This window comes from Pleurodeles waltl, chromosome 10, assembly GCF_031143425.1.
Source record: "Pleurodeles waltl isolate 20211129_DDA chromosome 10, aPleWal1.hap1.20221129, whole genome shotgun sequence".
Lineage (NCBI taxonomy): Eukaryota > Metazoa > Chordata > Amphibia > Caudata > Salamandridae > Pleurodeles > Pleurodeles waltl.
The window spans coordinates 678,128,305-678,150,921 of NC_090449.1; the positions used below are offsets into that span (position 1 = coordinate 678,128,305).

General features: G+C 42.4%; 1 protein-coding gene across 7 annotated transcripts in view; it reads right to left on the reverse strand.

Annotated features, from left to right (window-relative positions):
* LARP4B (La ribonucleoprotein 4B) overlaps nucleotides 1–22,617 on the reverse strand; it is an 857,205-nt gene that overhangs the window by 586,947 nt on the left and 247,641 nt on the right. For all 7 annotated transcript variants that reach the window (XM_069211182.1, XM_069211183.1, XM_069211184.1 and 4 more), the window contains one exon: nucleotides 15,845–15,981. In XM_069211182.1, the coding sequence (XP_069067283.1) occupies nucleotides 15,845–15,981 (137 nt within the window). The remainder of the gene's footprint in view (nucleotides 1–15,844; nucleotides 15,982–22,617) is intronic.

The following is a 22,617-nucleotide window of genomic DNA, read 5'->3' on the forward strand; positions in this document are numbered from 1 at the left end:
ACCCGCAGCCCCCAGCACCTGAAGGATCGGAACTTCAGTGCAGGAGTGACCCCCAGGAGGCCCTCTCCCTTGCCCAGGTGGTGGCTACCCCGAGGAGCCCCCCCCTTGCCTGCCTGCATCGCTGAAGAGACCCCTTGGTGTCCCATTGATTTACATTGGAAACCCGACGCGTGTTTGCACACTGCACCCGGCCGCCCCAGTGCCGCTGAGGGTGTACATTTTGTGTGAGCTTGTGTCCCCCCCGGTGCCCTACAAAACTCCCCTGGTCTGCCCTCCGAAGACGCGGGTACTTATCTGCTGGCAGACTGGAACCAGGGCACCCCCTTCTCTCCATTGAAGCCTATGCGTTTTGGGCACCACTTTGAACTCTGCACCTGACCAGCCCTGAGCTGCTGGTGTGGTGACTTTGGGGTTGCTCTGAACCCCCCCCAACCGTGGGCTACCTTGGACCCCAATCTTAACCCCGTAGGTGGTTTACTTACATGCAAAACCTAACAATACTTTACCTCCCCCAGGAACTGTGAAAATTGCACTAAGTGTCCACTTTTAAAACAGCTAAATGGGTTTTATGTAAAAAGTATATATGCTACTGTAATTATTCAAAGTTCCTAAAGTACTTACCTGCAATACCTTTCAAATGAGATATTACATGTAGAATTTGAACCTGTGGTTCTTAAAATAAACTAAGAAAATATATTTTTCTATAACAAAAACCTATTGGCCTGGAATTGTTTCGGAGTGTGTGTTCCTCATTTATTGCCTGTGTGTATGTACAACAAATGCTTAACACTACTCCTTTGATAAGCCTACTGCTCGACCACAATACCACAAAATAGAGCATTAGTATTATCTCTTTTTGCCACTATCTTACCTCTAAGGGGAACCCTTGGACTCTGTGCATGCTATTCCTTACTTTGAACTAGCACATACAGAGCCAACTTCCTACACTCTCTACGGTGAATTGACTCCTGGATGGCACAACAACTTCCTCAAGTACTCTCCTACCCAGGCAACGTTCCAGGTGATGGGAGTCCAAAGAATGATTATGTGAATGCTAGTACATGCCCTTTTACTCTGGAGTTGGAAAATTGCCAGCCTGAGGGATAAGATCACAAATTCGGCCTGGCCTGGTCTTATTGCAAATTATGATTGTATTGCCTTGCAGGAAACCTGGGACACTGCTTTGCTTTCTTGTGCTGGTTATTCTTCCCCAGATACCACTTCCATACGCGATTGAGATAATGGGGGCCTTTCCATATGAGTAAACTTAAAGGTGGAGATTTCAGTGCTGGATATGGGGGGTTCCGCCTTGTTAGCTTTTTTAAATGAAGAATGAATTGAGTGCTTTTTAATTTTTACCCAATTCATTTTTATAATAATGTCTTTTTTAAACCCATTTTGCGCATATTTTACATGTTTATTGGCATTCCTAACAAATCTGAAGCTTGGAGATTTAGGGAGATTTTAATGCTAAGTTGGCAGTTCAGGGACATGATTCAGGGTATGGTCCTCTCAACACCAATTTGGGTGAACCCTATAAGTAGAGGAGAGGAGTTGGGCAGGTTCCTCGTTGAACATGGCCTCGCAGACCTTGTTGACTTAACCTGTACAGACGGGGATCTCTGGCTTCCTTTAAAGGTCAGGGACAGGCCTCAATGACTGATTATATTTTCGTGACAAGACATTTTTGTAGTGGTTTTTGCATGGTGCGGTGGTAGCGTAGTATGGGAGAAGGTATCAGAATGTTCTTTATGCAGTAGGTCATTTTCTGGTGCAAAGTACAAGACCCCCAGATAAACTAATTCCTATCACTCAAAATTCTATTGATGGGCTCAGATTCGCATGGCATCTAAAAGAGCCGGGGGACACCCATGACATCTTTTTAAAGTCGCATCTTGAGATATTTTTAAACTGTCTGTCCGGTACACCAGGGATGACATTTTGGTCCATTATGAAAATCTAACCCTGATCAGGCAACTATTTTTGAAGCCTAACAGTCGTATGCAGGACAGCCCATGATGTTTTGACAGACATTGTTCAGCAGTTAACAGAAACTTAAGGAAGGCTCGCTCTAGAACTGCAAAAGACCAAATTGTGATCCAAGACTGCTGTAAGATTTATAAAAGCACATTGAAGGTCAAGAAGGATTCCCTGAATTATGAATATTGGGACAATTTTGAAGTTGCTGCACTCAAATAGCAAGGTATCCTGGGACAGGGTCAAAAAGGTCAAGCAAGGGGAAGCCCAAGCGAATCCCTCTTTGAACTGCCATGTTTTGGGTACAGTTTGGGTTTTGCACTTTAGTGCTATTTATCATATAGCAAAAGAGGGGAGTCTCGGAGAACTACTGAAGGGTAAATTACTCCATTTGCCTACAATATCTGTTATCATACAGGTAAAGTCTGAGTGGAAAGGTCTCTGGACCAGACAGGGTCCCTACAGACCTCATCGAGTGCAAAATCATTATGTTGGGTTCATTGATCATGAATGTCTTCAACAAGTGTTTTTGCAATAATATTCCATGTTCCTGGACCCATTCCAATATCGTCCCAATGTTTAAAAAAGGTGACCGAATGCTGGCAAAATGTTATCATCCTACTTCTCTTAGTGATAGCACTGTGAAGGTCATAGGACAGGTGATATTTAACCTCCTTAAATCCTAGGTTAAAAAGTGTAACATCTTGAGTCCCTTTTCATATTGGTTTCGACAGGGGTTGGGCACAGTGGAACTGAGCTTGAATTTGATAATTGACAAATATAACATCGCCAAGCGCTGTACCTGGCCTTTATGGACCTGTCAACAACTTTCAACTGTGTCAAGCGAACCAAACTCTGGTTGATGTTGCTGGAATTCGGGGTTGGGGTGGCTCTTGTTAATTTCTTGTATAATTTACACGAAAAGCTAGTTGAAAAGTTTCACTTCGGCCAGGCAGGAGAAATGTCTGATATATTCCCATTGGCTCAAGGAGTGCGCCAAGGATGCATCCTGGCTCTGTTGCTTTTTATCATTCAAATTAATAAATGTTGTCCCTCTTGGACTAAGGCTTCTAGAGATATTTCTGCTATCACTCAAGCTCCAATACCAGAGTTACTCTATGCAGAGGACACCGTACTCATGGCATGGATACCAGTTGCTTTACTTATGTTAGTGGGATCCTTTATGAGCTTTATGAGGGGGATGAATTTGATAACTAACTATGGGAAATCATAATATGGCATGTGGACATGGTGTAAGGAAATGCCTCCTTGGCATGGTTACCCCCTGACTTTTTGCCTTTGCTGATGCTATGTTTTGAATTGAAAGTGTGCTGAGGCCTGCTAACCAGGCCCCAGCACCAGTGTTCTTTCCCTAACCTGTACTTTTGTATCCACAATTGGCACACCCTGGTATCCAGATAAGTCCCTTGTAAATGGTACCCCTGGTACCAAGGGCCCTGATGCCAAGGAAGTTCTCCAAGGGCTGCAGCATGTCTTATGCCACCCTGGAAACCCCTCACTCAGCACAGACACACTGCTTGCCAGCTTGTGTGTGCTGGTGAGAACAAAACGAGTAAGTCGACATGGCACTCCCCTCAGGGTGCCATGCCAGCCTCCCACTGCCTATGCAGGTATAGATAAGTCACCCCTCTAGCAGGCCTTACAGCCCTAAGGCAGGGTGCACTATACCATAGGTGAGGGCAGCAGTGCATGAGCACTGTGCCCCTACAGTGTCTAAACAAAACCTTAGACATTGTAAGTGCAGGGTAGCCATAAGAGTATATGGTCTGGGAGTCTGTTTTACACGAACTCCACAGCACCATAATGGCTACACTGAAAACTGGGAAGTTTGGTATTAAACTTCTCAGCACAATAAATGCACACTGATGCCAGTGTACATTTTATTGTGAAATACACCCCAGAGGGTGCCTTAGAGGTGCCCCCTGAAACCTTAACCGACTATCTGTGTAGGCTGACTGGTTCCAGCAGCCTGCCACAACCGAGACATGTTGCTGGCCCCATGGGGAGAGTGCCTTTGTCACTCTGAGGCCAGTAACAAAGCCTGCACTGGGTGGAGATGCTAACACCTCCACCAGGCAGGAGCTGTCACATCTGGCGGTGAGCCTCAAAGGCTCACCCCTTTGTGCCAGCACCGCAGGACACTCCAGCTAGTGGAGTTGCCCGCCCCCTCCGGCCCCGGCCCCCACTTTTGGCGGCAAGGCCGGAGAAAATAATGAGAATAACAAGGAGGAGTCACTGGCCAGTCAGGACAGCCCCTAAGGTGTCCTGAGCTGAAGTGACTAACTTTTAGAAATCCTCCATCTTACAGATGGAGGATTCCCCAATAGGATTAGGGATGTGACCCCCTCCCCTTGGGAGGAGGCACAAAGAGGGTGTACCCACCCTCAGGGCTAGTAGCCATTGGCTACTAACCCCCCAGACCTAAACACGCCCTTAAATTTAGTATTTAAGGGCTTCCCTGAACCTAAAACTTTAGATTCCTGAAACTACAAGAAGAAGAAGACTGCTGAGCTGAAAAACCCCTGCAGAGGAAGACCAGAAGACACCAACTGCTTTGGCCCCAGACTTACCGGCCTGTCTCCTGCCTTCCAAAGAAACCTGCTCCAGCGACGCTTTCCAAGGGTCCAGCGACCTCTGAATCCTCTGAGGACTGCCATGCTTCAAGAAAGACAAGAAACTCCCGAGGACAGCGGCACTGCTCCAAAAGAACTGCAACTTTGTTTCAAGGAGCAGATTTAAAGACCCATGCAACTCCCCGCAAGAAGCGTGAGACTTGCAACACTGCACCTGGCGACCCCGACTCGACTGGTGGAGAACCAACACCTCAGGGAGGACCCTCCGGCGACTCCGAGACCGTGAGTAACCAAAGTTGTCCCCCCTGAGCCCCCACAGCGACGCCTGCAGAGGGAATCCCGAGGCTCCCCCTGACCGCGACTGCCTGAACTCCATTTCCCGACGGCTGGAAAAGACCCTGCACCCGAAGCCCCCAGCACCTAAAGGAACGGAACTCCTGTGCAGGAGTGACCCCCAGGAGGCCCTCTCCCTTTACCCAGGTGGTGGCTACCCCGAGGAGCCCCCCATGGTAAGCATAATATATCGAAACTAACTGTGAAAAGGCAGTAATTTAGCAGTGTGAGCAATTTAAATTATTTAGGGGTTACACCTTTGATTCCTCAGGCTCCTGTCATTCACAGATCAGTTGTTTCCGTCTAAAGCTTAATAAATCAGCTGAGCAATATTTAATTTGCCTCAAGCTACAGGTAGAGGGACAGTTTCCCCTTTTCTGAATATCTATAACTCTCAATGTGTTTATGCTCCTTTATATGGAACAGGGGTCTGGGGTCATCATCATGTTAATCATCTGCAAACGGAGGAGAATGTAAATTTTCATCAGCTTTGGTGAACAGAAAAATCTCAATTTTATTAAAGACAGGGAGGCTCGTATTATGCATTAATGCTTTAATTGCTAACCACTCGGCAGCCATTATGAAGTCACCACAGCCTGGAACAATAGAACAATAAAACATTTGAAAGGCTATAAATCTCCTTAACAACAGTCCTCTTCCTCCTTTTATTGATGTTGCAAGGATCTTGTGAATCAGTGTCTGTACCATCGACCTTCACTATCTTCATGCTTGACCAGAGCATCTTCAGGAATTAAACCTGTCCTCTTGGAAGATAATACAATAAATTTAGGGTGGGATAATACCCCTGTGTCTTTAATAAAAATGAAGATTTTCTGTTATCAAAGCTGATGAAAATATAAACTTGATGTCAAGACACGAAGGCTATTATGCCAGTTTAAAGCTTTGCAATCAAAGATTTTGTTATACTTTCGATTGGTTTAAAATAAAATCATCTGAAAACAGAATCTAACAACCAATCAGCACAGTGGAAGATATCTTGCAGGTTGACACCCATCATACAAGCTTACGAAGCAGCAGCTCCTCTCACTAAATATGCGTTAAACAATCTTACGTCCACACCAGATCTGAACAAACTGTTTCACCGATCTAGCAAGAGTTGAGATTCTGTCTTAAAGTCACAGTTTTCTTTTCATACTCTTTCACACATCAAACCACACATAGCTTCTCCCGCTCATCAAAATATGGGTAAAAAAAAAATAAAAAAACTTTACTAGAGTGATTGTTTGTTCTTTGTATTAAGTGAAAACATAACCCTTAAGGAGTAAAAGCCCTGCTTGATACTTCCATAGCTCTCACATCAGACACTCTTAAATGAAACTAAAAAAGCAACATTGCCAACTTTCGCGAAAAATCTTGTTAAGGTGAGATTCTCATTATGATCTAGACTTTCAATAAATTTCAGCACCAAAGCAACATCCCAGAGGGAAGTGTGTCTCGTTCCAAGGGGTCTGGATATCCTAATACTCCATAGCAATAATTTCACTATAATGTCCTGTCCCACGGACAAACCATTTACCAATACATGACAAGTGGATGTAGCTGATCTATTCAAGTTAATCGTCCTATAAGCAAAACCCTTTGTAAATAATTCAGATAGAAAATTCACTACATGTACTACATACACTGAAATGGGATCAAATTCCCTTTCCAGACACTAGCAAACCCATTTTCTCTATGCCAATCGATATGCTTTTCTAGCTCCAGGAGCCCAGGATTCCTAGATAAATCTTAAAGCCTCTGATGAAAGCCCTGGCTTTCTCCAAAATCTCCTGAAAGTCTGCAAGCCACTAGTGTCAAGTGATCCGAAATCAACAGATTGTGGAATTCTCCTTGTGGTTCCTGCAGGAGCCCTGAAAATCTCGGCAGCAGTAGTTGAAAATCTACACTTGTCTCTTACGTGATTGGATTCCAAGCTTGTGACCTCCATAAGGGGGCAATCACTACTACATTCTCCTTTCATCTCCAAATCATTCCTGTCACCCTGCCAATCATAGAAAGCGGAGGCAATGCACAGGGGGAAGGACCCTTCCAGGCTTGGAGGAATGCATCCACTCCCTCTGCCTCCAGGTCTGGCTTCCAACTGAAAAATCTCTCCAAATGAGCATTCAGCCTGCTCGCAAAGAGATCTACGTGAAACAGGCCACAAATCTCCTTTATTTTCTTGAAAACATTCCGATCCAGCATCCAATCACTGGAGTCTTTGAAACACCATGAAGACAAATCTGCTTACATGTTTTCCAAACCCGGAATGTGTTCCGCTTGCACTCTCAGCCCCCTTTGGAGACAATATTCAAAATTATTCTGGCTAAGTCTGCTAATCCCTTCAGTCGAGGTCCCCCTAATTTGTTCACATACCTCCAAGCTGACGAACTGTCCATGTGGAGCAGAACTGAACATTTCAGAGTTCCCTGAGAAACACTATTGCAAAGGAACCTGCCAATAGTTCTAAACAATTTATATGCAAGTGCCTTTCCTGATCTGTCCATCGACCTCCCGTTATTAAGGAACCACAGCTTGAGCCCCAGCCTTCCAGACGTGCATCGGATTCCACAATCAAATCTGCACTCGCTCTAAATATTGCGCGCCCATTCCAAGCTTACATATTTCTTAACCACCACATCAGCTCCTCTCTCGCTTCCATACTTAGTTCGATTTTCTGTGAATAACGTAAACCACTTCTCAAGTGATAATATAGAAGGCCAGGAAAAAAAAAAACGCCTGAATAGTAGAAGATAGAAGACCCACAAGTTGAGCCAACATTCTTAGAGAAATAACATTTAATTTTAGAACGTATTTCAGGTACTTCCTTATTCTTTTTAATTTGACTTTTGGTAAACTTAACACACCTTTTACCGTATCTACGATGAAACCTAGAAATTGCATTTGTTGACTTGGAACTAAATCTGATTTTTTTATTCTGTTTACCACAAAACCCAAATTCCCTAGAACATATACGGCCAGACTCGTGTGTGCTTTACAAAAGTAATTTTCTGATCCATAATTAGAACATCGTGTAAATGAATAATCAAGCTTATTCCTCTTTCCCTAAAAAATGCTGCAACAGAATGAAGAATCTTCGTAAAGCACTAGGGGGCTGATGAAAGCTGAAAGGGAGACATATACATATCCAGGTGTTGACCTGCCATACAAACCTCAAAAAATCTCTGATGTTCTGCCAAATTAGAATGGTTAGATAAGCACCTTTTAGATCTAGGCGAGTTATCCAATCTCCCTCTTGCAAATTATCCTTCAATAAATGGATTCCCCTCCATTTTGAAGTGATGATACACCACCCAATCGTTTAGGTGTCTTAGGGTTATAACTGGTCTCATGCCTTTGACCTTTTTCTCTACAAGGAAGATGTTGTTTACAAATCCTGGTCTTGGATCCTCCTCCAAAACTACTGCGCCGTTTGCGATGAAGTCATGAATCCCCTCAATCTATTAGTTTCGCCTGATCTTTCGAGAAAGACATACTTCTTGCAAGTATTGTTTGTACTGGCTTCTTTTTGAGTGTGTGTCCACACATATTGATACTGTGGGTACAACTAATGGTTAGCACTTCTCCAAGATTAGCCTAACTACACAAGCTGCATTAAAAATTAGAGCATTAGGTGGTCTAGTTTTTACCTCTGTAAGCGAAGGTGGGGTTACTTGGACTCTCTACACAGTGCACATCATTTGTGTACTCTATACAGAGAGGCAGCCTCCTACACCTCTTCCCTTAAAAAAAGACAGATCCTACATTTGGCACATAGTCAGGCTGGGGGTGTTCATTACGGGAGGGAAGAGTACCTCCCGAGAAGGTTTTTCTGCCACAGGGTGTTCACAGACATTTGCCAGTCTTGCACTGCCTGTGACAGGTGTCAAGTGGTCAATCCTCCTCACACATCAAAAGCCCCCATAAGACCCTTGCCCATCATCGCTGGCCCTTTTTCAAGTGCAGGCATGGACTTAGTCGGTCCGTTAGTATATCCTCTGTCCGAGGGTATCAATATACAGTAGTTTTGGTGGACTATGCTACAAGATATCCCAAGGCGGAATCCCCTTATCTAGCATGATGACAACTTCAGTTGCCCAGACTAAGTGATATCTTCACCAGGGTGGGTTTTCCCAAAGATCTTCTCACTGACCTTGACCTTTTATGTCAAGGTTAATGGCACAGGTTTGCAAGATACTAGAGATTAAGCAGATACAAACTTCCGTATTCCACCCACAGACACATGGTCTCCCTGTGCGAAATAATCACACCATTAGAACCATCTTAAAGAAACTGGTATCCGCTACAGGGAGGGACTGGTACAGGAAGCTGTCTCTTGTGCTATTTGTTGTAGGCACACAAGCCCAATCCTTCACAGGGTACTGCCCCTTTGAACTAGTCTTTGCTAGACAACCCAGAACCATGTTGGATGTGTCTAGCAGAGAGGTGGAAGAAAGAAGACGACGATGGGCTAAGGCTACTAGAATAAGAGACCAGCCAGAAAGAAAAGGTGTAAACCTTGTGGGAAAATGTCAGAAAAAATATGGACAAAGCCCAGGTGAAACAAAAGGCAGTGTATGATCATAACAGAAAGGTCAGGGAGCTACAAGTGGGGAGAAAGCCCTAGAGATTTTGCCCTCTCCAGGCAATAAATTACTTGCAAAATAGCAGGGACCATATGTAATGATCTCTCAGATCGCACCTGTGACCTTTAAACTGGCGGTACCCCACAGGAAGGCAAAACAACAGATTTACCACATCAACCTCCTTAAGAATTGGGAGGGAGACAGTGCTCCGGAAAGGGTGCCCAACCGTCTCTGCTGATGATGGATAGTCAACCACTGGAGATTGCCTATGTATCCAAGGAGCCATCCCTATTGAAGGGGACAGTACAGTTAGGTCCCAGTCTTGATACGACAAAGAAGAAACACTTCCATGCACTCGTGGACAGATACAGAGACGTGTTTTTCAGAGAACTAATTTTGACCACTATGGTACAGCACAATATCATCACAGACTACCTTTCAACAATTAATAGACTTACTCTTGTGTCCCCATCACTACTATGCTGCAGCATATTTGGATGACAGTCATCTACAATCCTTCCTGGGAACAGCATATCAGGCACCTGAAAGCACATATCATGACCCTTCAGAAAGCAGGCTTTGTCAACTTAATGGTTATATTAACTTTACAAGAGTAGCTCATGAATAGCAATGGGCTTTCTCCTTAGTGGGTAATGTTTGTAGCAGCCTTCCCTTCCCTAATCCCCTCCTATTTTGTAGTGTTTTTCAATTTTCTTAACACTCCCTGTAAGGAAATGTCTCTTCCTTGGCATGGTTCCCCCTGACTTTTTCCCTTTTGTTGATGCAAGTTATGATGGAAAGTGTGCTGGGACCATGCTAACCAGGCTCCAGCACCAGTGTTCTTTCTCTAAACTGTACCTTTGTTCCCACAATTGGCACAGCCCTGGCACACAGTTAAGTCCCTTGTGAATGGTACCAAGGGCCCTGTTGCCAGGGAAGGTCTCTAAGGGCTGCAGCATGTCTTATGCCACCCTGGGGACCCCTCACTCAGCACATGCACACTGCCTCACAGCTTGTGTCTGCTGGTGGGGAGAAAATGACCAAGTCGACATGGCACTCCCCCCAGAGTGCCATGCCCACCTCTCACTGCCTGTGGCATGGGTAAGTCACCCATCTAGCAGGCCTAACAGCCCTAAGGCAGGGTGCACTATAACACAGACGAGGGCATAAGTGCATGAGCACTATGCCCATACAGTGTCTAAGCAAAACCTTAAACATTGTAAGTGCAGGGTAGCCATAAAGAGTATATGGTCTGGGAGTTTGTCAAACACGAACTCCACAGTTCCATAATGGCTACACTGAAATCTGGGAAGTTTAGTATCAAACTTCTCAGCACAATAAGTGCACACTGATGCAGTGTGGGAATTATTGTAAAATACACCCAGAGGGCATCTTAGAGATGCCCCCTGAATACCAGTCTGACTCCTAGTTCTAGGCTGACCAGTTTCTGCCAGCCTGCCACAACCAGACGAGTTTCTGGCCACATGGGGTGAGTGCCTTTGTCACTCTGTGGCCAGGAACAAAGCCTGTACTGGGTGGAGGTGCTTCTCACCTCCCCCTGCAGGAACTTTAACACCTGGCGGTGAGCCTCAAAGGGTCATGCCTTTTGTTACAGCACCCCAGGGCATCCCAGCAAGTGAAGATGCCCGCACCTCCGGCCTCTGCCCCCACTTTTGGTGGCAAGGCTGGAGGAGATAATGAGGAAAACAAGGCGGAGCCACCCACCAGTTAGGACAGCCCCTAAGGTACCCTGAGCTGAGGTGACTCCTGCCTTTAAAAATCCTCCATCTTGGTTCTGGAGGATTCCCCCAATAGGAACAGGGATGTGCGCCCTCACCTCAGGGAGGAGACACAAGAAGGATGTAGCCACCCTCAAGGACAGTGGCCATTGGCTACTGCCCCCCCAGACCTAAACACACACATAAATTTAGTATTTCAGGGCGACTCTGAACCCAGGAAATCAGATTCCTGCAACCTACACAAAGGAGGAGGACTGTTGACCTGAAAGCCATGCAGAGACGACGGAGACGACAACTGACTTGGCCCCAGCCCTACCGGCCTGTCTCCAGACTCAAAGAACCTGCACAGCAACACATCCATAAGGGCCTAGCGACCTCTGAGGACTCAGAGGACTGCCCTGAACCCGAAGGACCAAAAAACTCCTGAGAACAGTGGCACTGTTCAAAAACGGCAACAACTTTGCAACTTTTGAGCAACTTCCAAAGAACTCTCTCTTCCCACCGGAAGCGTGAGACTTTTCACTCTGCACCCAATGCCCCGGCTCGAGCTCCAGAGAACTAACACTGCAGAGAGGACTCCCAGGCAACTACGATTATGTGAGTAACCTAAGTCGACCCCCCCTGCACCCCACAGCGACGCCTGCAGAGAGGATCCAGAGGCTCCCCCTGACCGCGACTGCCTGGTAACAAGGAACCTGACGCCTGGACCAAGCACTGCACCCGCGCCCCCAGGACTGAGAGGAACCACCTTCCAGTGTAGGAGTGACCAGCAGGCGGCCCTCTTCCGAGCCCAGTCGGTGGCTGGCCCGAGCAGCCCCCCTGTGCCCTGCCTGCATCGCCTAAGTGACCCCCCCCCCCAGGTCCCTCCATTGCTTTCAATAGCAAATCCGACGCCTACTTTGCACACTGCTCCCGGCCGCCCCCGTGGCGCTGAGGGTATGTTTTGTGTGCCGGTGTGTGTGTCCCCCAGTGCTCTACAAAACCCCCGTGGTCTTCTCCCCGAGGACAAAGGTACCTACCTCTAAGCAGACTAGGACCGGAGCACCCCTGTTCTTCATAGGCGCCTATGTGTTTTGGGCCCTTCTTTGACCTCTGCACCTGACCGGCCTTGTGTTGCTGGTGCAGTGACTTTGGGGTTGCTTTCAACCCACAACAGTGGGCTGCCTATGCCCAGGAGACTGACTGTGTAAGTGCTTTACTTACGTGAGAAACCTAACCAAACTTACCTCACCCAGGAACTGTTGATTTTTGTACTGTGTCCACTTTTAAAATAGCTTATTGCCATTTTAACAAACTGTGTGTACTACTGCTTTGAATCAAAGTTCTATACTTACCTGTGTGAAGTACCTTGCTTTTTATGTACTTAACTCAAATCTTGAATCTTGTGGTTCTAAAATAGCTTACGAAAATATATTGTTCTATATAAAAACTATTGACCTGGAGTTAAGTCTTTGAGTGTGTGTTCCTCATTTATTGCCTGTGTGTGTACATCAAATGCTTAACACTATCCTCTGATAAGCCTACTTACTGCTCGACAACACTACCACAAAATAGAACATTAGTATTATCTAATGTTGCCACTATCAACCTATAAGGGGAACCCTTAGACTCTGTGCACACTATCTCTCACTTTGAGATGGTATATACAGAGCCAACTTCCTACACTCCCTCTTTTTCTCTATTACAATGTAGAATTACGAGTGCCGAGATCTGCCACTAGTCCCCTTGGTCTCTAGCATTTCCTTGGTCTTCTTCCTGTGTCAATACAGTGTCAGATAGTTTAGGATTCAACATATCTGTATCTTTTGTTTTCAATTTCTGTGATGAATCACTTTGCTTTTCAATAATCTGTGTTTTTAACGTCAAAGGTTTTGATTTACTCTTGGAAGCAGACACTTTTAGCTCTAAATCTTTAGTTGCTAAAGCTTTTCAGCATCTAAATGATCTGTTTCAATACCCTCGGAATATCTATGTCTAATGGTGTCATGTTTATGACATCTGAATCACGTATCTGTTCCTACGACTTCTCTGTATCCCCCACTGTCAGTCAACCATCCTCACATGAGACCTGCATTCTGTCAGAAACTGCCCTTTTTGATTTTGGCCACTACTCAGTGTGCACACAGTTGTTTTTTCATGCATTTTCAGTCTTTTCATTTTAAATTTCTCACACACACATCTCTCGCAGGTCTTAGACTTAGGATTCTCTGGTAGGTAGGCACTACTGTGAACATTCATTTATGTTAAATCAGTGGCACTTTGGGAGAATTCAAACAGAGAAATTTCCATGCCCCTTCCACAGAAGGCACGCAATATTTCTATAGTGAAAATAAATTCCCACAAAGTACATTCTCCGACACTCCTGCAGGCGCCCCAGAAAAACATGATCTTCTCTGGATGGGTTTGTTGTTGTAGTCTCCGTGGATGGCAGAAAATAAATTCCTAAGATCGCAGAGGAGCACTGGGGCATGGTGGGTTTATGGCCAACATCTGACCCAAGCCACAATCAATGCCCCCCCCCCGAGCCCCACCACCCCACCCAAAAAAATGTTTTTTGTTTACTAAGTTGGGATTTTTCAGACTCAACTACTAAATGGCAGGATGCAAATCACATGAATTTAGAAAGTCTCTTTTCAAGTCCTTGTTTCATAAATGGGCCATAATATGGAATGTATAGAAAAACCAGCAGTGAAAGTAGTTCAGTTCACCCATGTATAGCTGGGATTTTTTGTTCCAGCATCCAAAAAGTTTGTTATGAACAGAAAAGGAAACCTGCTGCAACAAAGTAGTTAGTAATGCACATGATAATACCATGATGGGGTTATCCATGCATAGTATGTGTAATATGGTTTACATTTTCCATGCTATGTGTGTGTGACAAAGTTGACTGTTCTGACTGGTACTTGTAAGAGGCTGTAAATCTGATTCAACGTGTCAGGAGAGCTGTGCACCCTGCTGCTCTCCTTACCTATGCCTATCCTAAGCAGTTACACCAACCCCAAAGTCTTCATGTTGGTGCCTGCTGCAGGAGAAATCCAACTGTAGCAAACAACTATCCATATATTGTCGAAGACTACTGACAGGTATGCTGGCTTTGAACTGTCAACTTCTGTTAAGCACAAAACATGGCTGTAGAAAAAGGTGGGAAAATTGAACTGGAACTGCCAGGCTACACAAAAAAAGGTGTAACAGGCCAGATATCAGCATGTATGCAAAAGAACACAGCCAAACTAACAGACGCTGTTACTTTCACAACAGGATCGTAATGAGAACTACTTTCCTCTTTGTCACTGACCAACACAAGAAAAGACTGATTTGACTGAGAAGTATACTGTTATTTCTTGATTTCAGATGGTAAGTAATTGATTAAATGAAACCATGAAAGAGGAACAGAGCTTGTGTGGGTTTAAGTGCTAATATTTAGCCTACAAGTTTTACAAATTTCCCAACTGCCCCTTCACAATACAGGACATCTACAGGGGAAAAAGTAGATAAAAACAAGGCACGTGGCCTCTAATTAATTCCTTGGCCTCTAATTAATTCCTTTTGGGCTAAGGAAGTTTACTTGCTTTTACGGGATCATGCATTAAAAAGGGTTCTTTCCGCAATAATTCCAATACGACATATGCTAGGCATGTGGGGAAAAAATGTACACTGTTACTGTTTTTAAAAAAAGGCAAAAAAAAGAAGCCCATTGCTTTATTGGCCAAATTCACTTTTCACAAACCAAACAAATGGTTTTGGCACAGTTCCTTATGACAGTTGGTGGAGAGCAAGGGGATTCCTGGATAAAAAGAAAATCACAAAAGTTAATACACTACTATCTAAAGCACTCTATACTAACTGTGAAACAGTCATGAGCCTGCTTCCTAAGCAACAGGGAAAATCTACTGTACACCCAAAAAAAAAAAGGGGGGGGGGAAGAGGGGAGGGAAACGAAGAGGCTGATAAACTGCTTAATGCCATTATCACTCTTTTCAATGGTTAGCAATAGAAAGTGAAATAATTTAATGTTTTGGGATAGAGACTGTGTGCAGGAAGTGTGTATTCATACCTTCCTGTTTACCCTATATTTCATACAAATAACTGGACAGGTCGGACAGGAATGTGATGTTTGAACAACAGAGCAATTCAGGGTCCAAATATGGCTATTTTTGAATGATGCAGTGCTAACTAATACAGGAATATGTTCTATAAATATTCTTTTTGAACAGTTGCTTTCAGAGAAAAATGTAAAGATCAATTTAAGGACATTTAAAGTAAAGAAAGCAGGCTGCGGGCACCTTAACAGGATTCATTGAGCGGTGTGATAACCAAGAAGGTCAACTTCAGGGATTGCTTCAAACAGATTTTCAGATTTACAGTCTTGGAAAAACCCATGTATCAACATAGTACATCAAACAAAAACCTCTACGGTGCAATTCTAAAGTGTCCAAAAACTGGGAAAGCGTGTGCAGAAGCCCAGATTAATTTTTAACTTTGCCACAACAAATGCCTGCTGACACAATTTATTAAATGAGTTACAAGTCACTATATATAGCAGGTAATGATTAATACTTTCTTTGGAATGTTTGGAAAACGTTAAAATCTGCTTGCAAGTTAATAAGTCACTTACCTCTCAGTATATCAACAATTAAGTCCATGTCTGTACTCAGTTTTTTTATGTTGTCAAGGTTTGCTACAGTCATAATTGGCACATACTGATCACTGTCCATTTGAGATATCAAGTACATATCACTGGCAAGATTTTCTCTGGTGAAAATATGGAAAATAGGCATTAGTTGCATAACCCAGCAAAACCTGTTACAAAAGCAGGCATCTGAAACAGAGTAAAAACCAAAGCAAATGTAATAAACTTTCTATGTACAGTTCACACATCAGCAAAATGTTCTCACCACTCAATCTCTATTGATTTTTATAGTGTTGAGAGAGTTGACAACCTACGTAAAGTCAATAAATAAATAACTACAAGAACTGAGAAGTTCACAGAAGGGAGGGATCGAGAAGCCACAAGGAAGAGACCTAACAGAGCACTTTGGCAAGGAAGGAGGGATAGAAATTCTGAGAGAACTGGAAAATACATGTACTTTAATGAAGTGCTAAATCCAAAAAGAAAAAAGTAGTTCACTAAGGAAAAGAAAAAAAAAAAAAAAACAGTGGAAGGACGCAATTCAGCCAGTTAAAACAAAGGTAAAGGGAAAATGCTCCAGGGGAGGGATAAGCACAAGATTAACAAGGAAAGCCATTAAATAAGAAGCAAGTAAGAGTGAGTGATAATAAAGCCAGCAATTGTAAGCAATGGGCAGAATTATTTAAGCCTAGTACTGCAACTAGTTCGTGAACATAATTTGTGAACATTTGAAGCAATTCTCATTTGGCTATTTGTTTGTGAAGTGTTTCACTGCTACAAACTGAAGACCGCTAACTGACCAGAGAAGAGCACTGCATTGTAACAAACCAAATGAATATATAAGCTTTATTGAAATTGCCTTAAAACCCATGTCACAAACATGGGGAAAGGGATTTACTCAAATCAACTGCTTCTGAAATTAGGTATCTGAGTGAATAGCTGTTTGCGACACATAAATGGAGGCAATTTGAGTAGATTCTGGGAGCTAAAAACCCCTGTATAGAAAAATGCACCACTGGATATAAGAGGTGGTTACTGGAGGGATAAACAACGTGGCATAGCCATCGAGCCAGTGTGCATTTTGAACCTCAAGGCCTGGTACATGTCTCACTTTTGCCCTTCCTCTTTTCACAATGCTCTGTTGATATGACTACCTGTAGGTACACCGACATATTCATAGATTCATACGTCCACAACAGATAGATCAAGTAAGGTCCTCTTGTCTCCATACCTATGTTGAAGTGAATGGGGCAATCAGTGGGGCTGTCACAATATCTGCTCACCTCTTCATTGTGTGACAGAAAAAAGTTATGACCTTGTACTAAAAAGGAGGAGTACGCTGTTTTTCTATTTGTGAAACCCTGATGATGAAAATGCGCATATTTATTTATACTTCCCTATGTATTCTTTCCTTCACAATATTGTGGTAGTTTATATTTTTGGCAGGATGGTACTTAAAATTTTATGTATTGGAGAAATACACCTGCATTGTTCCTAATTCGTCCAGTATTAACAATGACCACAGAGAAGGTCAAACCATTATATGTTCAGCTCCAGGTAGAGTTTGGGACAATGTGCTGTTCACTGTCATTCCGAGGAAACTCATCAACATCATCGCCTGGTATTTATTATTATTATTATTTTTCTTGTGAATGCTGCTATTGGGGATCTCACACATAGGGTGAGGCTTTGGTGAATGTATTTATTTTTTTAATTCACTTTTATTGGATTCAAGTGTCTAATTATTCTATTGCTTTGGTTATTTTATCACTTTTTATTCTTTCTTCACATTTTTTATTTTTTATTTTTATTTTTGATTCTTTAGATCTTATTCTGGTTGTGGTACTATCTTGGTGCTAATCTCTGGTGGTTAGTTGGATCTCAAGGAATTGGATCAAATGTATTATTTTGTTGTATTTTGTGTTTATCAGGATATATACTTACGGGAAGGACGAGAACCTATAAGATCTTTGATATAATTTACTAAACATTGAAAAGGAACTGCCCTGATGAAGGCGGCCCTATAAATTGGATGGTTACCGCCGAAACGCGCGTAGGCTTGGTTCCTACAGTTGCCTGAATGGACCATGAACTTATGGTGTTAAAGTAAAAAAAAAAATATATTTTGTGATTTAGTAAGATGGAGACATAATCAGGATTTGAATTATAATATGATATTATTGTGAATATTATTAAAGCTCCAGAAAGAGAAAGTGTACATATTCAGTTTGTATCTTACTGTATTTTTGTAAATTTGAATTTTATTTTTGTTCAGTGTTATGTTTTTATTATCTTCACTGTCTCGTCTTGTGCGGCACCTTGTCTTTGTCTATCAATTTGTGTATATGTGTAGGTATATTTAGAGGAATAAGTGTCTGTCTTTCCTTGTTAACATGTATACATTTGTATAATTTAGACTATTGTGTTTTGTTTTTGCTGTACATACATATGTAATAAATATATTTTTTTTGAATTTCTGTTATTTTTCTGTTGTTTTGTATATTATTTTGGATTACAGTGAATATTAGTTGTTGCCCATTTGCTTTTTCTTATACTCAAGTATTTCTCCCTGGATGGGCTACTTATCACACCAGGGACCCTCGATAGTCTTTCTTCACTGTGATTCCGAGCCCTGATTACGGAACCACATGAATGGTCTCTCCAATCCTTATTGTTCCACAGTTATAACCCATTTTGTCATGACTGGCCTAGCCCTGTAACTTGCTTTTCAGTCCAAGTGGCTAAACCCTGTGGTTCCAGGGGATGCTCTCAGTCCTGTGGATGACACTGCCAGATTAAACATCTTGGCCATGATAAGTTGGTGGGTCATTTGATGAGAGAACCATAGGGTTCCTCTGTCAGAGCAGTCACACCTGGTTGAGTTTATTTTTTGAGATAAGGGGTTATGTGAATGCTCTCTACCACCCCCTTCCTCTCCAATTTTGTGTGATTGAAGTCAACAGTGTTTTTTAATCTGTGGTCTGGGGACCACTGGGGTCCATGGAAACCTACTCAGGGGGTCTGTGACTGCTTAGAAAACTAAATAATATTAATTGATTAATAAAGTGTATATAAATAAAGAAACAACATATAAAGCTGACACATAAAACACTCTCAAATGCCTTCACATTTACAAACTGGAGGCTAAAAATTGAGTTAGTATCCTCAGATTACTTTGTGGGAGCAGTCCACGTGCATCAAATAGAACAAAGTATGGATGATGAGTGGCCTGAATTTAATTTAGAAAAGCTCAAATGTTCCCACCCCATTACAATTAAAAATCATTTTTTAAACACTTTTTCGTGGATGAAGTAAAATATTTCATCACTGATTTGTCTGATGAATATTTGTTTCTGTATTTTTTTTGTATAGTTCTGTTTTTCAGAACAGAAATGCTGATTCTGAAATTCCTGGCTTCTAATAATAACTCATTGGGGGTCCTCAGATTCCACTACAGATCCGGAGGGTTCCCTAGTTTCAGTAATGATTAAGTGGGGGTCCACGGAAGTCAAAAGGTTAAGAACCACTGTTGTAGATTATAGAAACCTGAACAGCGTATTCAAAATATCAAAGAAAGTGCGGGCACACTCCCTCCCTGGTGCGGGTCACGACCAGTGGCCGACACCAGGGAGGGGGTTAAAAATCCTCCGGTGCAATGCACCAGAGAATTATTATTATTTTTTTTAATCCCCGTTGGAGACGCGGAACAACTTCCGCGTCTCCATACCACCCCCCCCCCCAGCCCCTTTGTGACGTCACTTTTTTTCCCCAACCGGAGCTGAAGCGGATCAGGTAAGAGTCCTCTTCTGCTCCGGTGGGGGGGAAAAAGGCCAAAATGGTCTCCCTGGCACCGTTTCCTGGCAATGGCCAGGAAACGCCCCTCGACACCAGGGATCTTCTTTGGGGGGGGGTGGGGGGGGGGGGGGTCGGCCCCCTTGTAAAAGGGCCTCCGTTCCCCCCCCCGGGGGCATTATTTTTTTATCTGTACTGTTTTGGGGGGCAAATTGTTGGTGGTCAGCCATTTTTTTTTATTTTTTATTTTTTAAACATGAGTGATTTGCCAAGGGAAAGCACACATGTATGAAAAAAAAAAAAGTTATGTAAAATTAGTGTCTTGCTTTCTCTCTCTCTCTATATGTGTATATATACACACACACACATATATTATTATTATTTTTTTGCAGGTCCAGCATTGCTGCGCGCATGCGCTGCTTTTCTGACATGTTGGTATCTGGGCTTTTAACAACGCCCACCTAATGCCCATCACTACCACTCGTTCGTGGGCTTGCCCTTCAAAAATCCTTTGATTACATTGGTAAATGGTTTACCTTTGTCCCTCCTTGGGAAGGTTTTGTTACCGCCTTGGCCATCGCCCCTGGCTGCACTTTTGCCGTTACGTTTAACTGCGAGCGAACTTCTTTTCCTTTTGTGTATCTCTCCACCTGATGCTCATGGTGGATGTGGCGCTGTGAATCGGCTCCCTTATGTGAAAGTGTTTAACTTTCAATTTTCAATTTATGTGGCAAGAAAAGTCGGGTTAGGAATTTATAACGCTAATAGCTCTAACTCGAGCAGATGCAAGACGCATTGCATTGTGAATGCTTGTTTTTCTTGTGTGTGTTGTTTTCTGGGAGCCACAATTGGCCCCCTAGGGAAACCACACATATACATAAAAGATATATATAATATATAATTTAGATATATATAATATATAATTTAGATATATATAATATAGATATATATAATATAGATATATAATGCCGAACAATTTGATTGCACTCCACGAGGACCGTGATCAAGACTCCTTGGTGAGTCGAAACACGTTGGTGGTTATTGACTGCAATAAAATACACGTTTATTTGTACCTCGTGGAGTGCGGGGAAATTTTTCGGCATTACATAATTTCGAGATTTGTCCTCTGTCACTGGGCACCGGCAGTGGAGTGCGCCGCCCAGCAACCCTTCGACCACTTTGTTTCTAAACATATATTATATATGCAACACAAATTGGTTAAAAGATTGTTGCGCAGCGCACTCCACTGCCAGTGCTCGGTGATGAAGGAGAGCAACCTCAAAAATATTTTGTGAACAAGAATCTCACCGCACTCCACGAGGTTCAAATTGACATGTTTTATTGCAAGTATAAAAAATGAAAGAAAAGAGGGACTCGTTTAACGTGATCAAGACTCAGAGTCGAAACGAGTAGGCTGCTGTTGCTTGCAATAAAACATGACCAATTTGAACCTCGTGGAGTGCGGTGAGATTCGTGTTCACAAAATATATATATATATATATATATATATATATATATATATATACATACACACACACACACACACATACATATATACACACATATATACATATATACACGCATATATATATATACATATATACACACATATATATACATATATACACACATATATATACATATATACACACATATATATACATATATACACACATATATATACATATACACACACATATATACATATATACACACATATATATATACACACATATATATATACATATATACACACATATATATATACATATATACACACATATATATATACATATATACACACATATATATACATATATACACACATATATATACATATATACACACATATATACACACACATATATACATATATACACACACATATATACATATACATATATACACACACATATATACATATATACACACATATATACATATACATATATACACACATATATACATATACATATATACACACATATATACATATACATATATACACACATATATACATATACATATATACACACATATATACATATACATATATACACACATATATACACACATATATACATATACATATATACACACATATATACATATACATATATACACACATATATACATATTGAAAATGTCACTTACCCAGTGTACATCTGTTCGTGGCATCAGTCGCTGAGATTCACATGGTATGCATGAGCTCGCCATCTGGTGTTGGGTCGGAGTGTTACAAGTTGTTTTTCTTCGAAGAAGTGTTTTCGAGTCACGGGACCGAGTGACTCCTCCTTCTGTGCTCATTGCGCATGGGCGTCGACTCCATCTTCGATTGTTTTCCCCGCAGAGGGTGAGGTAGGAGTTGTACTATAGTAATAGTGCCCGCGCAATGAAAAATGTAAGTATGTACCTATTAAAGGATTAAATAATATATATACAAATGTACAAAATTGAAGGTAACTTCTGAACTGCTACAGGCTTCCGGGGAGGTGGGTGGGTCCATGTGAATCTCAGCGACTGATGCCACGAACAGATGTACACTGGGTAAGTGACATTTTCAGTTCGATGGCATCTGTCGCTGTAGATACACATGGTATGCATAGACTAGTAAGCAGTTAGTTCCCCATAAGCGGTGGTTTAGCCTGTAGGAGTAGAAGTTGTCTGAAATAGAGTTCTTAATACAGCTTGACCTACTGTAGCTTGTTGTGCGGATAGCACATCTATACAGTAGTGTTTGGTGAATGTGTGAGGCGTAGACCAAGTGGCTGCTTTACATATTTCCTGCATTGGGATGTTTCCTAAAAAGGCCATTGAAGCACCTTTTTTCCTTGTTGAATGTGCCCTGGGAGTAATGGGCAGTTGTCTTTTTGCTTTAAGGTAGCAGATTTGGATGCATTTAACTATCCATCTGGCTATACCTTGTTTTGATATTGGGTTACCTGCATGAGGTTTTTGGAATGCAA